A 24667-nucleotide genomic window follows, 5' to 3' on the forward strand; every position below is an offset into this window, starting at 1 on the left:
AGAAGAGGAGAAGAGGATGAGAGAGGACTGGGAAGGAGACAGAGAGGGTGAGAGGCTGGTTAAACTTCTTAGTGCTCTCTGTCTGTCCACCTGCTTTGTTCCCACAACTATGACCGAGTTCAGACGAGTTGAGGCGCTATGCTCAGCTCACCAGTAGCAACAGCTCCCTAGTCATCCCTGTGCTTCTAATTGACCTCCCTTGATTCCGTTCTTCTCATGGCACCTAGAATGATGATCTCTAATGCAAAGGGCTGGTGAAATCTGTTCTCTGCCTCCATTTCTCATCTTTTAACACATCCCTGCTGCTGCTGCTTGGCTAAGTGTCCAAGTGCCAAACTTGATGAGAAGCATCGACCACATCAAGGATCCTGGGAGTAACAGGCGGTGTCACCTATGATCACCCTGGAGCCTGCAACCTTGGCTCCTGGTGGGCATCAAGGGGACCTGAGGTCCTGCTAATGGTTGCACAGGGTGAGACCCTACCCTGGAGGGAAGAAAACTGGAGAGGAAATGCCATGTGTGTTTGCTTCTTCCTGGTTGTCCTGAAGACCTTTAAGCAAATATGTGTCTGCATCATCATTTATAGCTGAAATTTCACAGTCAGTCACATTTATAACCACAAGGAAAGAGTGTTTTCTGCTGCAAGTTGCTAGCTAAATGCTCTGCCAGGAACATTCAGAACAAGCAAGTTATTGTCTATGTGTTTGCAGGGAGCTTTATCATCATGGTTTTCCTAACTGTTTTTGCTACTTTAAAATATAAAATAAGATATGCTGCTCGAAATGCTCCACGGGAGAGTGCCTTTTCTGCAGATGGCCTGGTCCCTCCCGCCACCCCTACCCGCTCCTCACATCACAGAACACTTCTGCTCTGCTGTCTGCTTGATTTCAGTGAAGGTGGCCTGGGCTTTTTCTTTTATGGTATCCAAGTCCATGTTCTGGAGATTCTGTAACTGCCCAAGAATAGAATCCTTATCTTCTTCCTCTTCTTGATCTTCATATACCATTTTCTGGAGATCTTCGGGCAAATCCACATCATCTCCAGCCATCTGGATTTGGTTCTCATCCATTTCACTCTACGTGAAAAATAAACACAGAGATAGATAAACAACTCTAAAAGTAACCAGCTAACTAACTAACTAAATAAAAGTTAGAAGCCACAGGAAAGTGAAGGTCTGTCAGGAAGGAACAAAGTGAATGGCATCCTTGGCTGTCTGATGGCAGAGCCTGGTCCTGGTGGCAGCTGGGGAGGCCTCTCCTTCACTGCATCTGGGGTTGACAAGGACCTTCTAGCATAGTGGTTCTCCAAGTGCGGTCCCTGGACGAGCAGCATTAGCATCATCCAGGGGCCTGTTAGAAATACAAATTCTCAAGCCCACCCCAGGCCTTCTGAGTCAGAAACTCCAGGGCTGGACTTTAAGAAGCCCTCTCTGTGACAGTCGTGCATGTGAAAGCTGGAGCATCACACTTCAACGCTGCCTCAGTGAAGCTGTGCAAGTTTTGCAGGGACTAACAGCCTCATGTCATGACCCAGTGACCCATTCACTCATCACACTTTTGTGGCAACTTCTGCTTAACCATTGCTCCCCTTCTTCCTTTGGCTAGACAGGGAGCCCCACGTGGGCACAAAATCATGTCAAATTGACCACCATACACTCTTAGCACCTGGAATGGAGCCAGGTATACAGTAGGTGTTTAGTAAGTGAATCATGACGCCTGGCTATTACTCAGCATACTGATGGCCCAGCTTTCTGTGTTGCTGAGGCTCTCTCCATAGGCCACCTTACACATTTGTTCTGTCATTTTAGGCATGGCTGTCCCAGAAATTCTCAGGGCACGCTGCCTGGTCATTGAGATTCCTTTACCACTTAGGCTCTAGAGCCCTTTGTTTCATCATGAGACAGAAGAATCTAAAGAAAAACATTCTCTGGGAAAGGTTAACAGTAGCTTATGTTCCCAGATGGCTCCTATCAGATCATCTTCAGAGATCAGCTTGTAACATGAGGCAAACTGGTTTTCAGGGGTACAGAAGATTAAAAAGAGTGTCAGAAAAGCTAATGATAGAAAAGGTCTACATTACTGTCCTCCTCAATATGTTGTGACCAACCTTGAACTTGTTACTACAGCTCATGAAAAATTATTTAAGTATAAAATGATCATCTTGGTCTTAAGCAAACCACCTTGATTTGATTGAGGAAAGATTTCAGCATCTGCTGAGTTCCCAGGTGGAGTTAAACACCTGCTGGCCGGTTAGCTCAGTTGGTTAGATCATGGTGTTATAACACCAAGGTCAGGGGTTCGAATCCCCATACCTGACAGCCACTACAGACGACACCTGAAGGGAGATCTGAGTTTCCCTTGCTTGGGTGCTGAGTAGAAATGACCATAAAGAAGCATCAGGTGTCTTTAGGCCCAAATGCCATGTCAGGGTAACATGTAAAATTTATCCTCCACCCGTGGAGAGGGCTGGAGGGGCAGATGGCTGGTGCTCAACAGCATTTCCCCAGAGCTCTCTTCTTTTGTTTGGTTTCCCAGGCAGAGTGATGGCTGAGTCTGGCTCCAGAAATAGCTGGAGAGGCAGATTTCAGAGGCAAGGAAACCAGTGCCATTAGGAAGGATGGTCCTCACACAGGCCCCCCCGAAGACCCCAGAGGAGAGCATCACCTAGGCCCAGCCTCCCCTGCCCTTGGTTAGAGCCTTGGACTCTGCAAGTGTTTAAGGGATTAATTAGTTCCTCATCAAGCTGTTGTGGGATTAATTAGACAGTTAATCCTTAGGGGCTCCCAGCCAATCTTGCATTTCTACTTATTTCTTATTTACCTATCCTAGCGGCTGCTTTCCCTACCCATCATCCTCTGGGCAGTTTGGCTGGGAGGAGAGGAAAAGCAGACATCAGCCTGCCCATTCTCAGTCCATGCAAAGGCAGGACCTTCTTCTGACCCTCTTTCATGCACACAAAGTCAAATGTAAATGATTTGGAAAGACATTACTGGGCAGAATCAGGCACCTTCCCTCTGGTTGACAGTGACATTACCAGGTTCAAACCTACACAGAGTAACCACTGTGGGCCTGGAAGGCCAGGCAGCTAGAGAGGCTGAAGTGGAGTGAGCCCACCAGGGGTGCTAAAACAGCGAAGCCTCATGGAGGGTGTTCTGTCCCCCATTCATGGGGTGACTAAGGCCACCCTCTACCCCTGCTGCCTCTGGAGAAGCTTCAGAATGCTTTCCTTCTTCAAGGGTGACTTTGAGGTTTATTTTATCCTCATGCCACTCGCCCGGGGAAGAGAGTGCAGTGGGCTTCACGTTGCCTCATGACTCACAGAGGGGAGCTTGGTTGCCCCGACTTCTACCACAGTATTTCTTAAAGTGGGGTCCCGGGCCAGTGGCATCAGCATCTCCAGGGACCTTGTTAGAAATGCACATTCTTAGGCTCTGCCCAGACCTGCTGATTTAGAAACTTGGGGCCAAGCAATCTGTAAATGATTCTGGTGCTTGCTAAAGTTTGGTGCTGCTGTACATTTCTTGAAGACAGGGGCTGTCACTCGCTCATCTTTATGTCTCAGAACCCAGCAGAGTTTCTGGCATGGAGATGCAGACTACAGGGACTGGATGAGCCTATTGTCGGGGACCATAACCACCTTAATAATACTACATTTGTAGGTCCTCTTTGCTGTAAAGGTCTGTTTTCACAGCTACTGACTTATCTTTACATTCTTTTGGGGCAGCACGGCCTTGAGTCAAGGGCATTGTCCTGAGGGGAACGTGAGCTCCACCCCCTACAGGAGGTGTAGCTGGGGCACCTCACACTGCCACCCCCCACCCCCACCCCCCAAGCTTTATCTCCTTATCTGTAAATGGGGGCGGTATTATTTGCCTCAGAGCTGTGGAGGATTAATTAGATGATAACTGAATTACTTAGAATCTATTAAGCACTCAGCAGTGGTAGCTATTCATAAAAATAATAAACTTCACAGGTGGGCAGGGAGGCTGCCTGGGCTAATCCTGCACAGGGGTTAGCCCCTCAAGAGGCCTTGCTCTCTTTGCCCTCACCTCTGGCCTAGGAATGACTGCTGCCTTCGCGCCACAGCTCCACAATGCAGACTCGGTTTCCCTATGAGCTGGGCCTATTCATTTCCCTTTACCACTAGGCCCTCAATGCTGGGGGAAAGCCACCTAGGCCATTTGAGCTTCCTTGACCTCTTGCCAGGCCCACCCCAAAATTTGTGGATCGCACAGGATGAATACTGATGAGGACTGGCTCAGGACTTGGCCCTCTTTTCTCCCAGTTGCTGGCTGCATCTCTCACTGGGAAGGGCCTTCAGACCTTCTGTGTCGGCTCCTCCCCCACTCCTCGGGTCTGGTCCCTCAGGCCAGCAGCTCAGTGTACTCTCAGGAGCACAGACCTGCCGAGGAGGGCCTGGGCAGGCCCTGGAATGCATTTAGGCTGGGCATTTGGGGTCCTGAGTGGCCAGAGTGTGGTCTAAATGAGGGATGTGCACTCTGGGTGGGCACACCTCTTTGGCCTTGCAGACTCCTCGCCCTACTTGAAGAAGTGTGGCCGGAGGAGAGACAGAAGAAATCCCCTAAAGCATGGAGCCCAGGCAGGTACCCAGTTGTCCAGGTCTAAAGGCAGCGTTGGGTGTGGTCAATGGCTGTGGTCAGAGAGTGCTACACTACTCTCATGTTGTTCTAGAAGGCCCATGCTACTGACCCCTGTCAGCAGCACAGTTACTTTGGGTGATGATTCTAGTGCTGGAATTGATAGTCCTGGGCTATAGCCTGTGCTGTGGACACCAAGTGGATACTATGTGCCATGGACACTAAAGGCAGGAAAACCGGCCAGGGCAGGTGAGTGGCTAGAGGACAAAACGAAGCCCTCTGGAACCAAACCTGGGCCTCTGGCCTAGGTCCCAGCCAACTGAGCAAGCCCCAGACCTAGGCCTGACCAAGAAGCATAAGTGTCTCATTTGTAAAAAGCTGCAGCCCACTCAGACTATTATCCTGCATAGGCAACCTATGATAGTGGAAAGATTGTGGAATTTGGAGTCAGGAGATCTGGGTTCAAGTCCCAGATCTGTCATTCGCTCATTGTGTGAGCTTGCACAAGTCACCTTACATTTCTGATGCCCAATGATAGATAGCACCACTCACAAGACCATTGAGCATATTGAATGAGACATGTTGTGAAACAGCCTCATAAGCTTCTAAGCCCTGGCCAAATTGTAGCTGTGGTTATTAATATTTTAGAGGCAAGACAGCAGCTCAGTGTCAAGATCCCTGCAGAAAGGATCTCTGGGACAAGGAAGGTACGGACAGTGGAACAGAGGGTGGGAGAGTCGGCCCTTAAGAGAGAAATCCGGAACAGAGCAAGCAATTAAGGAGCATAAATGGGACTTAGACAGTGGACACTGGGCAGCCTTGTTTCCTCCTTTCCTAATGAACTGCCCTGCTGATGGGACCTTGTCTACAATCCAAACAATGGATGTCTTGTCCAGACTTTCTGCTGCCCATTGACAAATCTTAGGTTGGGGAGACCAGGAATATTTTGACACAGTTCACACTTCAAGGAGAGGCAGTAATGAATGCCTCATTACACCCCCCAAATACAAGTACAGTTCCAGCCAGTGGGAATCAGTGTCACTGCAGGCCAGAAGAAGATCCAGGGAGGAAGGAAAGGCTCAGAGCTGAGAACCGTGGCATGAATGAATGAATGAGTGAGTGAATGAAGTAAGCCCACATAGAATTAGGGACATTTTGGTGGCATTTTGTTCTTAGAGGCTCTGTTTCAGGGGTCTTCTCATTTTCTAGAAATCTTATCAATTTGAGATGTTGTTTAATGCAGGTAAGAGCTAATTATTTTTATGCCAGCTGACCAGAATCTGTTTTAATCTCTTGTTTTTAACCAGACTTCTTATCTTTATTGCCAGTGCTGAATGTCCTATTATTTAAATAGCTCCATACCCTGCTATCGTCATTCCCTGTGACTGATCGACCCCTGACGTTTCACCAAACGGTAAGCACAGCCTTAGATTTCAGACTTCCTAGATCTTGATAAAGTGGCCTACATCTTTTACCAGACTTGAGCTATGATGATAAATTATCTTCAAAAAAAGAGTGTCCACTGCTTGCTAGAGTCTAGGCAATCAAGCTTGGTGTATAAGCAAATACCAATTTGATTGATAGTAGTAGATTTGATTTTGTTTTTGGTTTGTACATTTATTTTTGGTCTACAGGATAGCAAATAGACAAATGAATCTCTTTCACTTTGAAGAGTTGATCCTACGTTCAGTGTTTAACTGTTTGTGAGGATCTTGACTCTAGCAGTCTTCCCAAGTCACTTCTTACTGTTCTGGTTATGAATGAGGATGCTGTCCTAAAAAGCTTCCCTGGGGATTCTGACCTGTGGCTGGTGTTGAGGCCCTTGTCTGGGGCTTGCTGGCTGTTCCTGCAACACCCAGTGCTGTTCTTTAGCTACTTCAAGAACCCTCAGCACACCCAGCATAGGACAGATGGTGTGGACTTGTCTTCTCGAATAACCGGCGTCAGTTTCTAATGTTGACTGAGATAGTGCGTGCATTGGGCCCTACCTGGAAAGAGAATTCCTAGCCGTGCAGATCTTAAACTTTTTTCCTTTATGAAGGCACTCCACAGGGACTTAAGAAGCTCCTAGAGGTCACTTATCTAAGCCTCTCATTTACAGATGAGGAAACCAAAGTCCTGAGAGATACATCTTTGCAAAAACGTCATTCAACTTGTTTGGGGATGAGAGCCCAGCAAGGATGCCAGAATCATGTAGCAAGAAAACATGGCCTGTAGGGTCAAATAGGCTTGGGGTCCAGACCTGCCCTGCATTTATTGGCCATGTGACCTTGGGAAGTTGCTTTCCCTGTCCGAGCTGCTTCTCATCTTTTTTGTGAAGACGAAGTGATATCTACCTACCTTACTGCGTGGTTGTGAGAATTAAGTGAGAGACCTGGGGTGGCTAAGTAACACATATGCAGTCCTGCTTCACTAGCGTCTGGTGACTCTTCCCATCCCCAGGTCCTTCTGAACATTCAGTCCATTGCTCTTTCAAGAACATGAGTAGGAGGAGCAAACAAAACTGGGGCAGGCTGAGGAGGGGAAGGAAGAGAAGGCCGTGAGGGGCCTCTGATGGCCTCCCGCTGCCTGGCCACCAGACACAGCCGCTCAGAAGCAGGAGGTTTCAGTGTCTCGGGTCCTGCTGCACAGACCCAAGAGCCCCTAATCTGAAGGAGGCTGGCAAATAAAGGTTCACAGAATCATCTTTGTTATTTTTTTTCTAAAAGCAGATTTTAAGTTCAATTCTAATGGAGCTTTCAAAGTGAGACATCTAAAAACAAGTTTATTGATAGAGTTTCTTCTGTATTCATCTTTATTCAAAATGAACGATGCCCTTAATACAGCAGACAAACACCAGGTGTAACCAAATCATATATCTCAGCAGGGGGCACGACATTATGTTTCAATGACTAACCTAGATTGACAATTCTGTTAATAGGATTAGGGTTCATTGTGGGACTGTTTTCTCTTATTAATTTGGCTTGACTTACATATACATTTTGAATTGGCTGGGGAGAGAGGCACATGCGCTTTATTCTTGTGGCTTTATTTAAAACATACTACTTTCTCTATTTGAAGAAATATGGCATTTTAATTATAATACAAAGTAACTTTTGTGTTTTATATAAAATTATGATGTCGAATCCAGACTTCTTCTTTTCATGAAAATCTATTTTAACATAAGTCTTATGGCAGATACATTTTCTACTGTTTTTGATACTTTGTTCTTTGGGTACATTTTCTTTCTTTCCTTTTTCCTAATAACATCCATTTATTCAGCAAACATTGTGTGTATGTGTGTATGTATGTATGCAACTTCTATGTGTAAGGCACATGCCAGGCATTGAGGATAAAGATTAAAAAGCCAGCCTCTTCTGTTAAGGAACGCATAGTAGGTATGAATATTCAGGGTTGTAAGATGATGTAAGAGACATGCACTCAGGTATTACCGGGCTGTGGTGGATGGTTGACCTGGAGGGAGATAATCAAAGGCTCTGGAAGAAGTGGCACTAGACCAAACTCTATAAAGAGGAAGGAGGGATATGGCAGGGGGAGGGTGCAGGGGACAGAGCAGGAGGCAAGTCCAGTCCAGGCAGAGAGTAGCAAGCGGTGAGGCTGGAAACACAGGAGCCACTTTGAGGTGTGCAGCTCAAGTGGTTTGGACTTTATTCCAAAAAGTCATGGTAAGCTGTGGAGGATACTAACATTTATAAAGCAAATATATTTCACAGGGCCTACCTTCCAAGGCCCTATAGTTTCAGGTATAGCCTAACTTTTTAAAATTACACCTAGAAATGTTAAGCTTTCAAAAGACAGGAAACTTTCCCTGGACTAAAGTCTCTGTTGTAGATAAAGAATTGTAACACAGCAAAATTGCTGGCTCCAAGGGCAGATGTCCTTGGTGCAGCTAAACCTAATGATTGTTGCCATGACAATTATTTTACTGTTCTTTTTGTAATCACCTATGTTCATTTTCTGTAACTTTCTGGCCTGGAAAATAAATTCTGAGAGAAGACCCCAGTTCAGTGTTAATAACCCTCTCTTGAGGGTTCGTGGAAATTAACCCCTTTAAGGGCTCCTCACTGCTCAGAAGAAATGGGCTTTGAGTAATCCTTTGCAACTCTGTCACCCTGGGGAAGAGGTGACAGTAAGCCATTTTTTTTTTTAAACAGGGAAGGAACAAGATCAGATTTGCATTTTGAAAACAGTTTTGAGGAGAGCAAGACTCTAAGTAGAAAAGCTACGTAAGAGCTGTTGTAGTAACAGAGGTGAGAATTGAGGCCTGTTCTTGGGGGTGAGTTGGGAATTACTCAGGAGGTGAATTAGGGTGACTTGCTGATTTACGGCTGTGAGGCTGGAGCGGGGAGGGAAGAGTCGAGGGTGACTTCCAGTTGCGGCCTGGGGATGGGTGGGCCAGGAGGGCCAGGGATGGAGGTGGAGCCTACAGGAGGCACAGGATTAGGGGATAATAAGTGAGCATGTTTTGGATATGAGCTTGTTCTGCCTGTGAGGTGTCCAAGTAAGGGTGGACACAGCAGAGACATTTAGGGAGAAGATGTGAGCTGGAGGTACAGATGTGAGAGTTGGCAATAAGGGAGGCAGCTGAAAGCAACTGCAAGAGGCAGCCAGTCTGGGAGAACGTGCAAGAAGGCCAAGGGAGCACCTGGAATATTCCAAAACTTGGAACTGACTGGGGAAGGGTAACCCTCAGAAGACAAAGAAAAAGCAGTCTGAAGAGAATGAGAAGCAGAAGCATGGTGTCCAGAGGCTGGGGGAGACAGGGCTTCGAAGAGGAAGTGATCACCAGTGCTAAATGAAAGAAGGAGGCCCCCAAAGAAAATAACGAGACCAAATACTATATTTAGGCAGATGACTAAGTATCTGCAGAAGGCTTCAGCAGAACAGTGGGAACCAGAGTTGTTTAAGGGAGGGTCCCTGGCAAGGCATGTTTACTCGAAAAGTGCTCTTTGTAGCTGAGAGAGATTTGACCTCCTTTATAAAAGGAGAAGCCAATAGAGAAGGAGAAAAAGGAAAGAGAATAACTAGTGGAGTGCGATCCAAATTTAGTGTGAGCATCATGGATTACTTTAGGCATTTTAAGCCTGCTAATGACCTATAATTTGAAAACTAGAGGAAATTGACATAGACTGAAAATCTGTAAACATTATAATTACTGATGCAGATATATACATACACAGATATACTTCAGATTACTGCAATTTGATTACCGCACTTATTTGATTACTTATCTAATTACTGCAATTAACATTGGTCATCAAAAGACAAATGGTATGACAAATGGTATTGTCATTAACAATTAACAATAAACTTGGGACTTGAGACCTTTTTACCGTTTGTCTAGAGGGCTAGGACCTACATTGCTCCTTTTCAAGGAGTCCACATTTGCTTTCCCCAGTCAGCAATGGAGTAAAATTCTTTTTCATAGGAAATACCAGCCAAATAATTTCTTTAGAAAACACAGTTCTAATTCCAAAATGTGACATAGTTATCCTCATTAGACCTGACAGCTCTCGGGAAGACATTTTCTCCAATCTGCTCCCCATTGTGCCATGGTAAGGGGAAGGGTCCAGAACTGACCCCTGCTGTTACGTAACCACTGGGGTGGTGACCCTGGGGAATTGTGAATGAGGTACCCAGGGGGTCATCCCTTGTTAGCCGTAGGACGTGTTGAATTTGTCCAGTTCCCTGTGGACTGTTAATACCATGACCACAACTGCTTGTCCAATATGTATTTTCTAAGATGGCACCTGGCTATGTATTCTGCGAACCTTGCAGGGAGAGGAAGGTTATTAGGAGCCCACTAAGGTCCTGGTGACCCTTGCTTTTTGCCCAGTGCCATTTTCTTTGCTAGACAGCATCATGTTCAGTTCTAAAGTCTGTCATCATGGACAAGATACACAGTTTAGACGGGGTGCAGGGAGGACAGGACATGAGACAGTATTGTATGCAGAATAAGTCCCCGTTTGTCACAGTAAGCTTTGTGACCTTCAACAAGTCCCTAAACTTACACAAGTTTTATGATTATGCCTTGAGTGTACACCTATGGTGTGTGCTTTTCTGAATGTGAAAAATAAGTCTAACAGAAAGAGAAACACCACTCAGACACTGGTGTCAAGAAGCCAAAGTATTGTGGTTGTCCAGGAACTCAAACCTGCTCTAGGAAGAGAATTCAGAGAGTTGGGGGAAGGGGCAGATGGCATGTTCCTCAGATGACCCCTGATGTCAAGCCTCATGGAGGGGACCCATGTCACCACTAGGGAACCTGCTGCCCGTTTCCAACCCAGCAGTTGCTTTCTGGTCCAGACCTGGGCCAGCCTCACCGCCCGCCGGCCTCTCGTCTCTTTCCCTGCAGCTCGCTGGACACTGCCATGCTCTGGGCTTGCTCAGTCCCAGCGGGTGGGCACTACCGCGGTGGCACTACCCGGACCTCCAGGGCTTCCTTACTCCTTAATGGAACATCTAGGAGGCAAAACCCACTGTGGTTTCCTGATGGCATTCTAAGGGTTCCATTGTGAAGGGCTCCTCCACACAACCAAAGGACCTGAGAGTTACCTACAGTTCAGTGACGACCAGCAGCAGGAGCCACTCTAGGAAACGATTATGCCCTCATATTCTTCGTTTCCCCAGTCCTCTCCTCTCGAGGCTGAAAATTTCAATTCCTTCAACTCATCCTCAATAACTGTCATTTTAAAATGTCTCACTCACCTGGTTACTGCGGAGACAGCTAAAACCCTGGGGTTTTCTAGCTCTCTCTCCCGGTATACCATGGGAAGCTCTAAAGTGCGCGGTCTGGTCCTCAGTATCAAAAGAATGGACTTCTTTTCTTCTTTTTAAAAAAAATCACCTGTAGAGATTTCTTTCTGGCCCGCCCTGGTTCTGCCCAGCGGCGCGGTGTGTCCTCCCGCGGATGCTGGCGGCGCCTCCGAACACCAGGGGGCGCCCGGCGTCGTGGATTTGGGTCCCGTGCCCTCCCCGGGCTAGCCGGGATCAGGCTTGGACAGGAGTGGCCGTTCTGCCCAGAGAGCGAGCGCCGCCCTTGGCCTGGGAAAGCTGTTTGTCCCCCAGAGCTTCTTTCTTGCCACCTGGGCCATCGAAGGCCCGCTGCACCCAGAACCTCGTCGGTGGGCGGGGATGGGGGCGGGAGGGAAAGTATCAAGTGACAGGTGACAGCACGGGAGGCAGAGGAGGCTCCCAGGGTGGGCTGGAGCAGCGCGGTGCTGCGGTGAGGTTGGGAAAGTTACCCGCATCTGGTGATACTGGACTAAGTGGGAGATGATCTTGTTCATTTTGTATTGTTTAGTTTCTCTTAAGTACTGTTTTTACGGAGAGCTAGACTGGATTAGAATTTCCATGTGCTTTATAAAAAGCAGACTGTTGTATTATTAGTATTTTTAGTATTTTTTCGCACCATAGGTACGTTCTTGAAACATTGTGGCTAGAGTTCATTTTTACAAAATGCAACCATAAACACGCCCTAGAAAGGCCCCCACCTGAAAGTAAACTGCAATGAATGAAGTGCGGGATATTTTCCTGTGAAAGTCTCATCTATTTATTTAGATTGTATTTGGAGTTCAGGCAGCCACTCCAGGTCTCGGGTCAAACCACCGACTACACAGGAGAAGGAAACGGATGCTCCCTCGGCTGCTGGGAAGTGACACTTTCCTGAAATAGTGAGGCAGTACGGGTTGTCCCAAATGTCTCAGCGCAGTTTAAGTCGTGTGGAATTTGAAAGTGTCCTAAAACTTTTGGGGCAGCTCGAATATTGAGTAGAAAGAGCAGACTCCTTGGGAAGAGAGGGAGCCATGTTCAAATCCTTTTGTAAGTTGCTCTTTTTCATGGTTGGGAGGCCTAAGAGCCAATCCTGGTTCTATCACTCAGTAGCTGTGGGTTTCTGCAAAGCTACTTAACCCTCCTGGGCTGTAGTTTCCTCAGTTCCATGAGGTATGGCACTGGATTATTAGATGAACTCAAAGGTCTCTTTCAGGGTCCATGAAAATATCAGGTGAGGTCTCAAATGCATTATGCATTTGAAATAGCTATAGAGAAAGGGTTGTATGAGCATTGGTAAGTCGTGCAATGAAGGATATGGGCTGCACTGTTAGTTTGTCAACTTCCTTTGTGTCCCCCCTTTCTTCTCAGCTGGCTTTAGGGCACAGTAGGTTATGCAGATATAGTCACAATCATTCTCCAGGGAGGATCTGAATTTGCACATTTCATGGCTATAATTCTTTCCTATTTCCATATTTCTATACTTCTTTCCTATGTCTGTTGGAAAGGCTCTTGTCCCAAAGGATAGCTTGGCATAGAGATTTGGGAATTATTTTTTCTCCAAAGAGCATCTAATCCTTGCTGCTAAGCCTAAAGGTATTTGTCCCTGAGGATCTGGATGTGAACAAGACCACGACTCACCATGAGGGAAGAAAAAAATCAAATGCTCAGATTTTTGAGGTTCAGGGACCTCAAGTTGTTGCATTGATTACAGACATGAGTGTGCTTACCCAAGCTCTTCAAGACCCCTGATTGTTATTATCAAGAAATAAGGCTTTTGTGCAAAGAGATCATAACAGCAATAATAAGAGGTACATCTACTAAGTTCTTACCACTTGTCAGGCACTGTACTAGGTCCTTTACATTCTGTTATTTCAGACAAACACCCAATGAAATTAGGTATCACTGACCTAATTTTATAGATGAGGAAACTGAGGCTCAGATATTTTAAAAATCCATCTGAAGTTGTACCATGTCACAGTGGCAGAGATAGAATTGAAATCCAGCTCTCCTTAGAACCCCACAGAAGGATAACAGTAGCCAAAAATAAATCCTTAAAAAGCTCAACCTTTGTGGAAGATGCATGCCTAGCTCGTGTGTGTGTGTGTGTGTGTGTTAAATTTCTGCTTCATCACAAACAAGATTTGTGGTGCTTTAATCAGATGGACCCAAGCAGGGAGGCCAGGGGTTTCAGTTCAATTGCATGAATCTAACTTAGGCTTCCTGCCTAGTGGAGGCCACATTACTAAAGACAGCCAGTGACATCCAGCGAGTTGCAGGAAATTGACCAGACAGTGAAAGTGGAAGGGACAGTGTTTAGAAATGCTTCACTCTTCCAAAATGGGAACAGTGGAAAAAAGTATTAAACCTGAACAGGAGTCAAGTAGTAAAAGTAAGTCATTCTTTTCCAAACTCATTGGTCACAAATGACAATACTTTAAATTATATTGTGAGCTGTCCTCCCCTCATTGAGAGCAGAACCTTGGGCATCTCAGCGTTCAACCTCTCCAATAGATCAGAACTGCTCAACTCTCTGGTGATTTCAGCAGTGACCTTGCACGAACAGTGGACTCTTCCTTTGTTTACTGCTTGTGGCTTCTGAAGTCAGCTTTTCCAGGGATCTACAGAGGGCTTAAACCACCTAGACTCAGAGGTGGCTCTCATTCTTGGGAGAGGATACGCACTTTGGAGGGATCTTTTCCTTTGGCTTCTCCAGATGGAAGATGTTCTCTTAGAAAGGGTGCATCTTTGGAATATAAAGTTAAACACCCAACCCAGAAGGGGAAGGTGGAGTCCATTAGACAGAGGAAGTGAGCCAGAGGAGCTAAGGGCTGGGACCTCTGTCACCAGGGAATATGAGTTCTGGTACAGTACATCTGAGCCACGTGCCATGACATGCCAACGCATTGTCCCTCACCAGTAAACCAACCACCCCCCCAACCAGAGCCTACAGGCAGTAGTCCTCTCAGCCAGTGCTGGGAATGATGAGATGGTGCTAGGTGATGACCATCACTTCTACATCATCTCCAAAAACAAGCCATGGGCAGAGGCAGGAGATCACAGAAGTGAAGACACTGGGATGGCCTTCCTGGCTGCCTGGCCTATGGCAGGGGGACACTTACTATCTCCATGCCTCTGTGTCCTCTGCTACAAGACGGAGGTGACAATAGAACCTAAATGAATTAACTCATGCAAAGCACAGTGCCTGACACCTAGAAAGAGCTCAGCAAATGTCAGTATGATTATCATCCCCATTGTGTATTTATATAGAGAAGTTCTACATCCTTTAGGTAAATTTACATTAAAGTGTCATCCATAGAGGTTAAATGACTATAATCTCATTCTTCTGAACTCCTAGTTCAATGCTCTTTTCACAATAGCAAACCCCTCCATTAAGACATAAATATACACACACACGTGCACGCATGTGTGCGTGTAATCATGAGTGTGACCCTTTGCTGATAAAACTGTTTTTTCTTAATTAAGAAATGATTAGACATTTACTATGGTCACAGAGTCTTACCTTTGGGAGCCTGTACTTTTCTCTGAGATGAACTCTGAGGCACGCCCTCTCTGCCTTTTTGTGTGTAAATGCGGCATCTCTTTCCATCCTAGAAGTGAAAGAATAGAATAAAGGATCATAAGGACATAGAGAGGTCAGGACGTTCCAGCTGCTGCTCTGAGAAACCAGACACTGGGTGCGATTTCAGCTCTGCTGCATCAGAATTCCTGGGGGTGGGGGAGGGGAAGCTACATTGTTAACAAGCTCCCCTGAAGGATTTTTCTGAAGGTATTAACCAAGATCAGAGGGTCCTGTGGAAGCCCATGGTATCTGGGGATACAATGTAAAACAATTTCCCTTCATTTTCACCCCCTCCAGACCCCAATTTAGGCACAGTGTCCCTTCCCTGTTCGGAATGAGGTAACCTCAAACAATGTAGGGTAGATTTCCATCTTACCAGACGAGGGTCCTGCTCTGCAGATGACCTCACTGGACTCATGATTATGCTGGTTGGAAATGGACTCCCTTGCTCATGATGATCCAGACAAAAGCAGATACATTCGGGGATGTCTGTGAAGCCCACAATAACTGCCACCCTTCCCAGCTGCCCATAGAAGTGCATTGTTGGTGGCTAAATTTATACACATGGCCCTGCCCTTTGGCTGAATTGGGTTGGACCAAGCTGGGTAAATGAAATCTCTTTTCTGGGAATTTGGGATTGAGGCTGAGAAAGACAGAGACTTGAAGCGTGGCTGTAATGAGTTCAGAACGTGCCAGAGCCCAGGGCTCAGAGATCAGTAGTTTAATTGAATGGTTTGCTTCAGATCCAGCCCTTCTTACTGGAAGGGCTACAAGCAGTAAATTGGTCTTTTATGTAATGGTTAAGATTATTTCAAAATTTGGAGTCAAGAAATAGATGACTTAGATGAATAGACGAACATGAGGCCCTTGGCTGCCCTTTTCCCTCAGCCTTGTAGTCTGGGTAATGGAGGGGCTGGCTTCTGAGAAAGGACGACGCAGCCGTGCAGGGACAGCAGCAACAGCAAGAGGTAGAAAAGAGTGCCTGGTGGGATTTCTGCTCATGGGTTTGGTGAAGCATCTGCATAAAGCATTATTGGCATTCAAATAAATCTGCTGTTTTTATTTTCAGGGTGAAAATTGGTTTCTATTTCTTGACTCTGAATTTTGAAATAATCTTAACTATTACATAGGAGGCTGACTCTATGGAAGGCTGGATCTGAAGCAAACAGTCAGATTAACCTATTGATCACTGGGCCCTGGGCTCAGGTGCTCTCTGAACTCATTTCTGTCCATAGTCTGTCAAGTCTGCAATTGGAATGAGAGAGCTTCAACCTTCTAGTTTTGGAGAGAGAAATAGAATAAAGTGAATTGTCTGGGAGATTAGTGACCTGTGGCATGGGCAGGAAGCAGATCTCCCTCCCCCTGCACGCCCAATATTTTATTATGAATACTTTCAAACATACAGAAAAGTTGAAAGAATTTTACAGTGAAATCCGTGTACCCAGCATCCAGATTCTACAATTTGCATGTCACCATATATATGGTTTATCACATATCTATCCCTCTCAACCATCCATTCATTTATTCATTTTACTTCTTGATGCTTTTCAATGTTGCAGAAATCAGTACACTGCTCCCAAAACACTTCAACATGCACATTCTTAACTAGAGTGAAATACGTATTTGTTTACAGTTCCTCTTTTTATTCTTTTGAAGCAAAATTTGCATATAATTCAATGTCTAAACCTTAAGTGTACCATTTGATGATTCTCCATTAAAAAAAAAAAAAAAGCACACTCCTGTGTAACCCAAACCAATATTAAGATAGAAAACATTATTTTCACCTGAGAAAATTTCCTCATCCCCATTCCCAGTCAATGCCTGTCACCAGGTCCTTTTTCCACCATCATTTGGTTTTGCCTGTTCTAGAATTTCATATAAATGGAACCATACACTTCATCTTTTGTGTAAAGCTTCTTCTACTCAGCATAAAAAACTTTTGAGATTCATTAATGCTGTTTTATTATTATTTTTGTTTTATTTATTTTTTCTCTTCATCTCTGAGTAGCATTTTCCTGTGTGTATGAATATTATTTACTCTCCTATTAGTGAACATCTGAACTAGTTCCCGTTTGGGGGCTATGATGAATAAAGCTTCTGTGAACTTTCTTGTACAAGTCTTTTTGTGTACATATATTTTCATTTCTCCTAGGTAAATACCTAGGTGTGGAATTGATGGTTAATTCCAACTACTAGGGTAATTGAGTTGAGTATGTTTAGTTTTATAAGAACAGGTTGAAACTTTTTCCAAAGTGGTTGTACAATCTTACATCTCTTCAACCGGAGCAAAAGTTCTAGTGGTTTCACATTTTGGCTAACACTTAGAATTATCAGTCTTTTAAATTTTAGCCATTCTGGTGTGTGCATAGTGACACTTTACTATGCTTTCTATTATTATTATTATTTTTTGCATTTCCATGATGACTACTGATATTAATCGGCTTTTTTCATGTATTATTCACCATGTACATATTTTTGTGAAGTATTTGTTCAATTCTTTTGCCATTTTTTTTGCTTTTACTATTTAGTTGTAGGTAGGAGTACTTCATATATCCTAGATTCCAGTCTTTTGTCAGATATATTTTGCAAATATTTTCTTTTTTTTTTTTTTTTTAAAGATGACCGGTAAGGGGATCTCAACCCTTGTCTTGGTGTTGTCAGCACCACGCTCAACCAGTGAGCCAACCGGCCATCCCTATATGGGATCCAAACCCGTGGCCTTGGTGTTATCAGCACCGCACTCTACCAAGTGAGCCACGGGCCAGCCCCAGATATATTTTGCAAATATTTTCTCTCAGTCTGTGGATTGCCTATTTATTTTCTTAATGATGTCTTTTGATGCAAAAAGTTTTTAATTTTGATAGAGTCTAATTCATCATTTAAAAATTTTATGGTTATTGCTTTCTGGGTCATAATAAAGAAACATTCATCTACTTGCAAGTTGCAAAAATATTCTATATTTTTGTAAAAGCTGTATAATTTTAGCTTTATGTTTAGGTGTAGGATGCATATCAAATTAATTTCTGTGTATAGCGTGAGGTAGGCGGTCAAAGTTTAGTGTTTTTCAGTTGCTTTAGCACCATTTGTTGAGAAGACTTTCCTTTTCCCACCTGATTATTTTGCCACCTTTGTTGAAAATCAAATAATTGTATACGTTTCATTGATCCATTTTTTGATCTAAATGCCATACAGTCTGAGATTCCTGTCCTCCAAAGCCAGTCTACAATCACTCAGAAAAACTGGTTTCTCTATTTATAGTCAGATGTAGCTAGTCTCCCCCAAGTAGAGTGGAAATTCCTGTAGAAGACAAACCATGTCTTTCATTTCAGTACATTTCTCACAGTGCCAGGCCCATTGTAGGGTCCACACTATTAGTGAATACAACAAAGTTTAAAGTCAAGTTACAAATGGTGCCGTAGCAACTGTTGAACTGTAACTAAGATAAAGGGGTATTTTAATATAATTGAGAAAAATGGAGGGATAAACAGACTATCATTTTATTTCCCTTCCAAATATTCTATTTAGGTATAGACCTCTTTCAGTAGTAGTGTTACCAGTAGTGAAAAAAACAAAACAAAACTGTGAACACAGAAGGAAAATAAAAACGAGTGTGCAGGAGAGTGCATTGTTGGGTAGTTTTTCATCTACAATGAATAAAGTCAATCCTGCCATTTTTCTAAAATGACGACAGGAGGTTTAAGAGGCTTTTATTTGCTGGTATTTGTTTTAATCATTTTATGTGCTATACTGTCTATTGCTCTCTCTATATTTAACTTGTGCTGAAACATTTTTGATGCCTACTTCTTTATGTTGCATTCTAGGTGACGAAGCTCTTGAAAACTCAAGCCATGGACTGTGAGCCATCCCTCTTGCTATAGGAAAGCAGGCTGCCCCGTGTCCTGCTACTGTTCCTTAAATTGGGTGATTACATACATTTATAATATTCTCACGCACACCATAAAAAACTGACCACACCATTTGGCCATTTTGAGCTTTGCTCTGTCCAGATATAAAATTAAGGAAAACTAGGACATTAGTTAATCAAACAGATGCCATACCTGCAACCAGATTTATTACTTGGGCATATTAGATGATATTTTGCATGTTAGGTATATAGTCTAACTTTCCGACCATTTTCTTTTTATTTGCGCACTTGAGCTGAGAATGTTTGGTGCTATTAATCTACTTCTATCTCTTCATTATACTTGTTTTTCTTTTACAGCTTTTTTCTTTTACATGCCATAGGCAAATCTTACCTTAGCACCAACATCATTTTTGCAGTTGAATTTACTTTTTTAAAAACCAACTTCAATTTACTGCAAAATATACATTCTAGATAGTTTATAAGCCACCAGTTCTTTCAGAAAAATACAATAGACAAGGTTTCCACTAAATGTAGGCTTTGTACTTTCTTAGTTTCCTCCAGGTCGTTAACCTTTTCACCTATAATCATCTTAGTGGTAGGACTTAGGCAACTATTATGTAATTGATCATTAGCAAAATAGCCATGGTGGCAAAAAGAAATCCTTTTTTTGAAACATGGAATGTAAGATTGATGCTTCAATTCTTAATTGAGTACTAAAAGACTTTTAAATCAATTCTACCTTAATCTTTTAAAAATTACACATAGATCACACTTACTAAAGGGCCAGTTTTCAAGTAGTGAAAAAACTGTTCCTAATATTCACATTCCATAATACTGAACTAAAATGTTGCTAATATTTCATATTTTAATTTATTACATTTTATATAGAATGACCTTATTTTTGGAGGTACACAGCTGAAGGATTTAGGGGTGAAGTATTAAGTAATCTATAATTTACTTTAAAAATTATTATCTATCTATCATCTATCTACTTAATCTATAAACAAATATGGAAAATTGTTAACTGTTGACATTATGTTGTAGGTATATATGGGTATTCATTGTGCTATTCAACTTTTCTGTATGCTTAGAATTTTCATAATAAACAGTCCACAAATCTATTCATAGTCTTTGATAAGCCAAGTCTTCTCATTGTCATGTTGTGCTGTCTGAGCTTTTTTTCGCACACGTAAAATCAAGGAGGTGGCACTAGATGTTCTTTAAGGCCCTCTTCTAGATATAAAGTCTGAATTCTTACAATTTGAAAACTTTCTACTTGCTACCAGGATGAATTTCAGAAAGACTGTAAAGATAGACTCAACATTTCTCATCTGAACAATTAAACTGAGATCAATTGAAACATGCCTACACCAGAAAGTGTTAAGCTGCTTCACAACCAACATACAGGTTCATTTATTATTTTTCATTTCCATTTACACAAGTAGAGCACAGTCGCTGCTGACGCTAGGGAATCGTTCACTTTAACAGAACAAACTTTCCTTGGATTAGAGGTAAACAGTAAAAGGAAAAGCATCTTAACAAGCAAAGAGAAATCACCCGGGGGAGCTGAAGAAGGTCTGGCCAGAATGAATTTCTTCTGCTTTTAAAGGGAAATGAAGTCACAGGTACTCACTTCTCCTCAATCATTTGCTTTTGATATTCCTCATATTCCTCTCTAGTCATCCCTTGGGCTGCTGCAGGATCAGAGGTACCTCCTCCTTCTTTTTTTTCTTCAGACCTACCACCAAGTCCTAAATTTTTTACCTGGTTACTTATCATACTTTTCATAAGGAAAGCCATTGTCTCTGCCAAAGAAAAATAAAACCAAAACTCAGGCAAAACTGGAGGGGGGGGGGGGAAAAGAAAAAAAAAAAACCAAAACTCAGGCAAAACTGGAGGGGGGGGGGGGAAAGAAAAAAAAAAAACCAAAACTCAGGCAAAACTGGAGGGGGGGGGGGGAAAGAAAAAAAAAAAACCAAAACTCAGGAAAAACGGGGGGGGGGGGGGGGGGGGTAAAGCAAACAATAAAACCCAAGTAAAACCTCTAAATATTCTCAATGACAGCAAGACAATTAAGAGCAAAGGACTCTGCACAGCTTCATCTATTCAAGGGCATAACGATAAAGAGTGGTTTGTCAGCTGTAAGCTGGATTAAAGTGATGAACTCCTTAGTATATAGAGGCAGATGGTTCAGATTACTAAAGCATACAATCAGATGCAACCAACTACCTTCTGAATTAATATACTCAGCTAATTTCACAAGAAAAAAAACCCTCTCATATTTTCTACCCCTCTCTCCCTACCCATTTCTAAATTTTTAATTATAGGCACAGCAGGGCTTCATCAAGAGTCCTGTTTCAATTAAATTAGAGCTGACTGATTATATAGCTGTTGTGGAATTTCCAAATTCCAGCTCTTGAGTACAACATCCTGTTGAATACTGAATCCAATGAGACTCAAAACCCAGAATGCTTCATTAAGCAAAAATAATCATTTTGGTCCATCATGTTACCTCATTGGGCTCTAAATACTATGCAAGGATTTGCTTTTTGGTTTGCTTGAATTTTGTACTGCTTCTGTAGTTACCATGTATCACATATAAATACACAACCAAGGCAAGTCTAGGGCGAGCCAGTGGGTCCTCAGTTTACGTCTGGAAGATCATCTTAGCTTTCTCCTGCAAGGAAATGCTACTCTACTGCATGGAAATTATGCGCTTAATACTTCTGGGCTCTGATCCAGAAGGTAAGAACATATGAGTCAAGCCATCAATAGGTAATGTGTCACTTTTTTCTCTTATATACAGTCCACCTCCTGGGTGCTCTTTTGAAGCTCACTGGTGCATTTGGATAAAACTTTGACCATGGTTTGTATTACAGCAGATTCTCTACGGCTGTGGTTGTCTTCAGGGCAAGAACTGAGTGATAGAATTGACTTTAATCTATACTGGTATCTTTTTAATTAAAGCACTCCAAGGCGGGGGGGTGGGGGTGCATGGGAGGAAAGAGATGTAACCTATGCTTATTATTTTATCAAAAGGCTTGAACCCTCTCAGAAAATAGATGACTATCCCTCAGATTGCATAGAATTTTATAATCTGGATTTTTGCCTAAAATGATTGCTTTATATATTTTAAGATCTGCTTTCCCTTTTACTCATGTATTTTAAAATGCTGCTAAAATGGTCTCAATACGAAAGACTAACAAAAGATGATTTAGGGTGAAATATAAACTTTACTTGTTGCTGTCTGATTGAGAACATACATTAACACTTAGCTCCCCTTCCCTTTTAGATGAGTTGCTTGGAACTTAACACAGTCAAACCATTATCTCTAAATTGCCATTTATAATAACCTATATTTCATCTCTGTTGAGAAGTGTTACTAATTGATATGGTCTCATAGGACTTTTTAGACCATAAAATGAAAACCATAGCCTTGTGTTTGTCTATTATTTTCCAGTTCAGCACACAGAAATTCTCCTTTAGAAAAACACTGGACAGGTGTCTCATGACATTAAAAAACTCTTTTATTTCTCGAAGGACAAATTGCTGAATTTCTGTCCTACATAGTAGTTTTGATCAGAAAGTGAAACCCCCAAAATTATACCTACAGTCAATTGGATTTGATGGATAAAAAAACCAAAATAAAACACAAATCCATTTTATTTTAAGCAATTATCATTTAGATGGATTCTATTATAAAAATTACATTAGGAATTAGGATATATTATTAGTGGTGAGGGTGTCAATCCTAAACTCGAAAGCCAGTTTGTAAAACAGTTTCTCCCTGTCCAGTTCTTTTCTGTATGTGCATGTGTGGGTGGGGGTGGGGAGAGGAAGAGGCGTGCCAAGCATTATAGAGACTCTTAGGTGGTAGCTTCACTGGTGTGGCAACTGAATACTCCTGATATTGCTTTGTTTTCTGAAATCAAATTGCTCATTTTCTCCCCAACAGATAATTCCATTGAGGATGGGGTCATGTCTTAAAAAACCTTGTACTCCTCAATTTATTACAATGGCCTTTCCACTCAGATATCCAGTAACTATTTCTCGCTGTGTGTAGAATCTTGTAGAAATGTAGACTCTCTTATTCCTTGAGAAAGGGGAAATAAACACCCCAGGATTCATGAAATGGAACCACTAGATGTCACCCCTCCAATGGCTCCCTACCCTGAATAAAATCCCTACTCCTTACTGTGGCCTGCAAGGCCTTACGTGATTTGGCCCTTGCTAACCTGCCAACCTCATCTACCACGTTCCCTTTGCTCATTCTGCTTTAATCACACTGATGTCCTTTTCATCCCTTAAACATGCTCGTTCTCACCTTTGTCCTCGTGGAACCTCCTGGCCTGGATCACTCTTCTCCCACATCTTCACATAGCTCCCCCTCACTTAATTCAGGCCTCTGTTCCAGTTCACCTTTTTAGAGGGGACTTCTCTGGTCATCCTAAAATACCCTGGCTCCACCATCCCACACTCTCCACCCCTCTATCCTACTCTGTTTTTCTTCATAGGATTTAACTCTATCTGAAATTATATTTTCATTGGTTTAGTTGTTTGCTTTCCATCTATTCCATTAGAACGTAAGCTCCGTGAGAGAGGCTAGTGTTCACCTTTGTATCCTCATCGCTGAGAATCTTGCTTGACACATAGTAAGTGGTTGATAAGAATCTTGAAAAAAAAAATTATTGCCACTAGGTCTGATGGCTTTTTTTTGTGTGTGTGTGTGGCTGGCCAGTACAGGGATTGAACCCTGGACCTTGGTATTATCAGCACCATGCTCTAAAAAACTGAGCTAACTGGCCAGCCCCTAACGGCTTAGTTTAAGCCATTCATCTTTAATGGATGTAAACAAGATACCACCCGGGATAGGAGGGGCACTTGGAGGCTTATTTTCAGGCAGGAGTATAATCTCAGTGCTTTACAAGTGAAAGCCACAGTGGTTGCTGCTTTGTTTACTAGTTCCCAGGAACAAGACTACTTGCTATGGTTTTTAAAAATCATGTTTCATCCTTATTTAATGGATCACCTTCATAAACACTGATTGGTTGTGACCAACTCAGCTTGAGAAGTTTGATGGCATCTGACCCAAATAATTTACTACAGAAGCAATAATCCCATTAGTGGAACTACATTTTAGAAGAATATCACATTTAAACAGCAGAAATCCATTTAGGCCCTTCTTCTGGGATTTTTCTTTTTCACATTAAATGCTTAATTTTGCTCCTGCAATTAAGTTGGTTAGTGGTATCATTTGTTTTTTGACCTTTCCCAAGGAAATCATGGCTATTAAGTTGTCCTGTCTTAGTTGTTATATCTTCTTTGTGTGCACAACAGCGTTTTGGGGGTAGCTATGCAGTTAAATCTCAGTGCTCGTGAAGATCAGCAGAATGGGCAGGCAAAGAAGGTCACCAGATGCTGTGTAGAGATGACTTAAAGATGAGATTCAGGGGCCGGCGCGGTGGCGCACTGGATGGTGCGCCGCTTGGGAAGCGCGGCGGCGCTCCTGCCTGAGGGTTCGGATCCCACATACAGACCGGTTCCCGCTCACTGGCTGAGCGAGGCGCGGGAGCAACACCGAGGGTTGCAATCCCGTTGCCGGTCCCCGGTCCGGTACGGGGGCAACACTGAGGGTTGCGATCCGTTGCCTGACACGGAAAAAGACAAAAGACAAAAAAAAAAAAAAAAAAGATGAGATTCACTGGGATGGACTGTCCATCTCCATTCTGACTGGGAAAAGAGGTAATGTACAATGAGAAAAAAATCTTGGGAAATGGAAGGGCCATTATGGAAACCACAAAGCAAACTAAATATATGGTCCTAATTATAATAATTACCTGCTGGAGAAATT

General features: G+C 43.1%; 1 protein-coding gene across 1 annotated transcript; it reads right to left on the bottom strand.

The window, feature by feature from the left end:
* Positions 1-627: 627 nt before the first annotated feature.
* Positions 628-23435, bottom strand: CPLX4 (complexin 4). Its single transcript, XM_008580179.1, has 4 exons — positions 23141-23435; positions 20450-20621; positions 14892-14979; positions 628-1075 (listed from the first exon to the last, which is right to left on the bottom strand). Exons 2-4 carry the CDS (start codon positions 20614-20616, stop codon positions 848-850), a joined length of 483 nt encoding a protein of 160 aa, XP_008578401.1. The 5' UTR covers positions 20617-20621; positions 23141-23435; the 3' UTR covers positions 628-847.
* Positions 23436-24667: the final 1232 nt, after the last annotated feature.

Source organism: Galeopterus variegatus, unplaced genomic scaffold, assembly GCF_000696425.1.
Source record: "Galeopterus variegatus unplaced genomic scaffold, G_variegatus-3.0.2 Scaffold2042, whole genome shotgun sequence".
Lineage (NCBI taxonomy): Eukaryota > Metazoa > Chordata > Mammalia > Dermoptera > Cynocephalidae > Galeopterus > Galeopterus variegatus.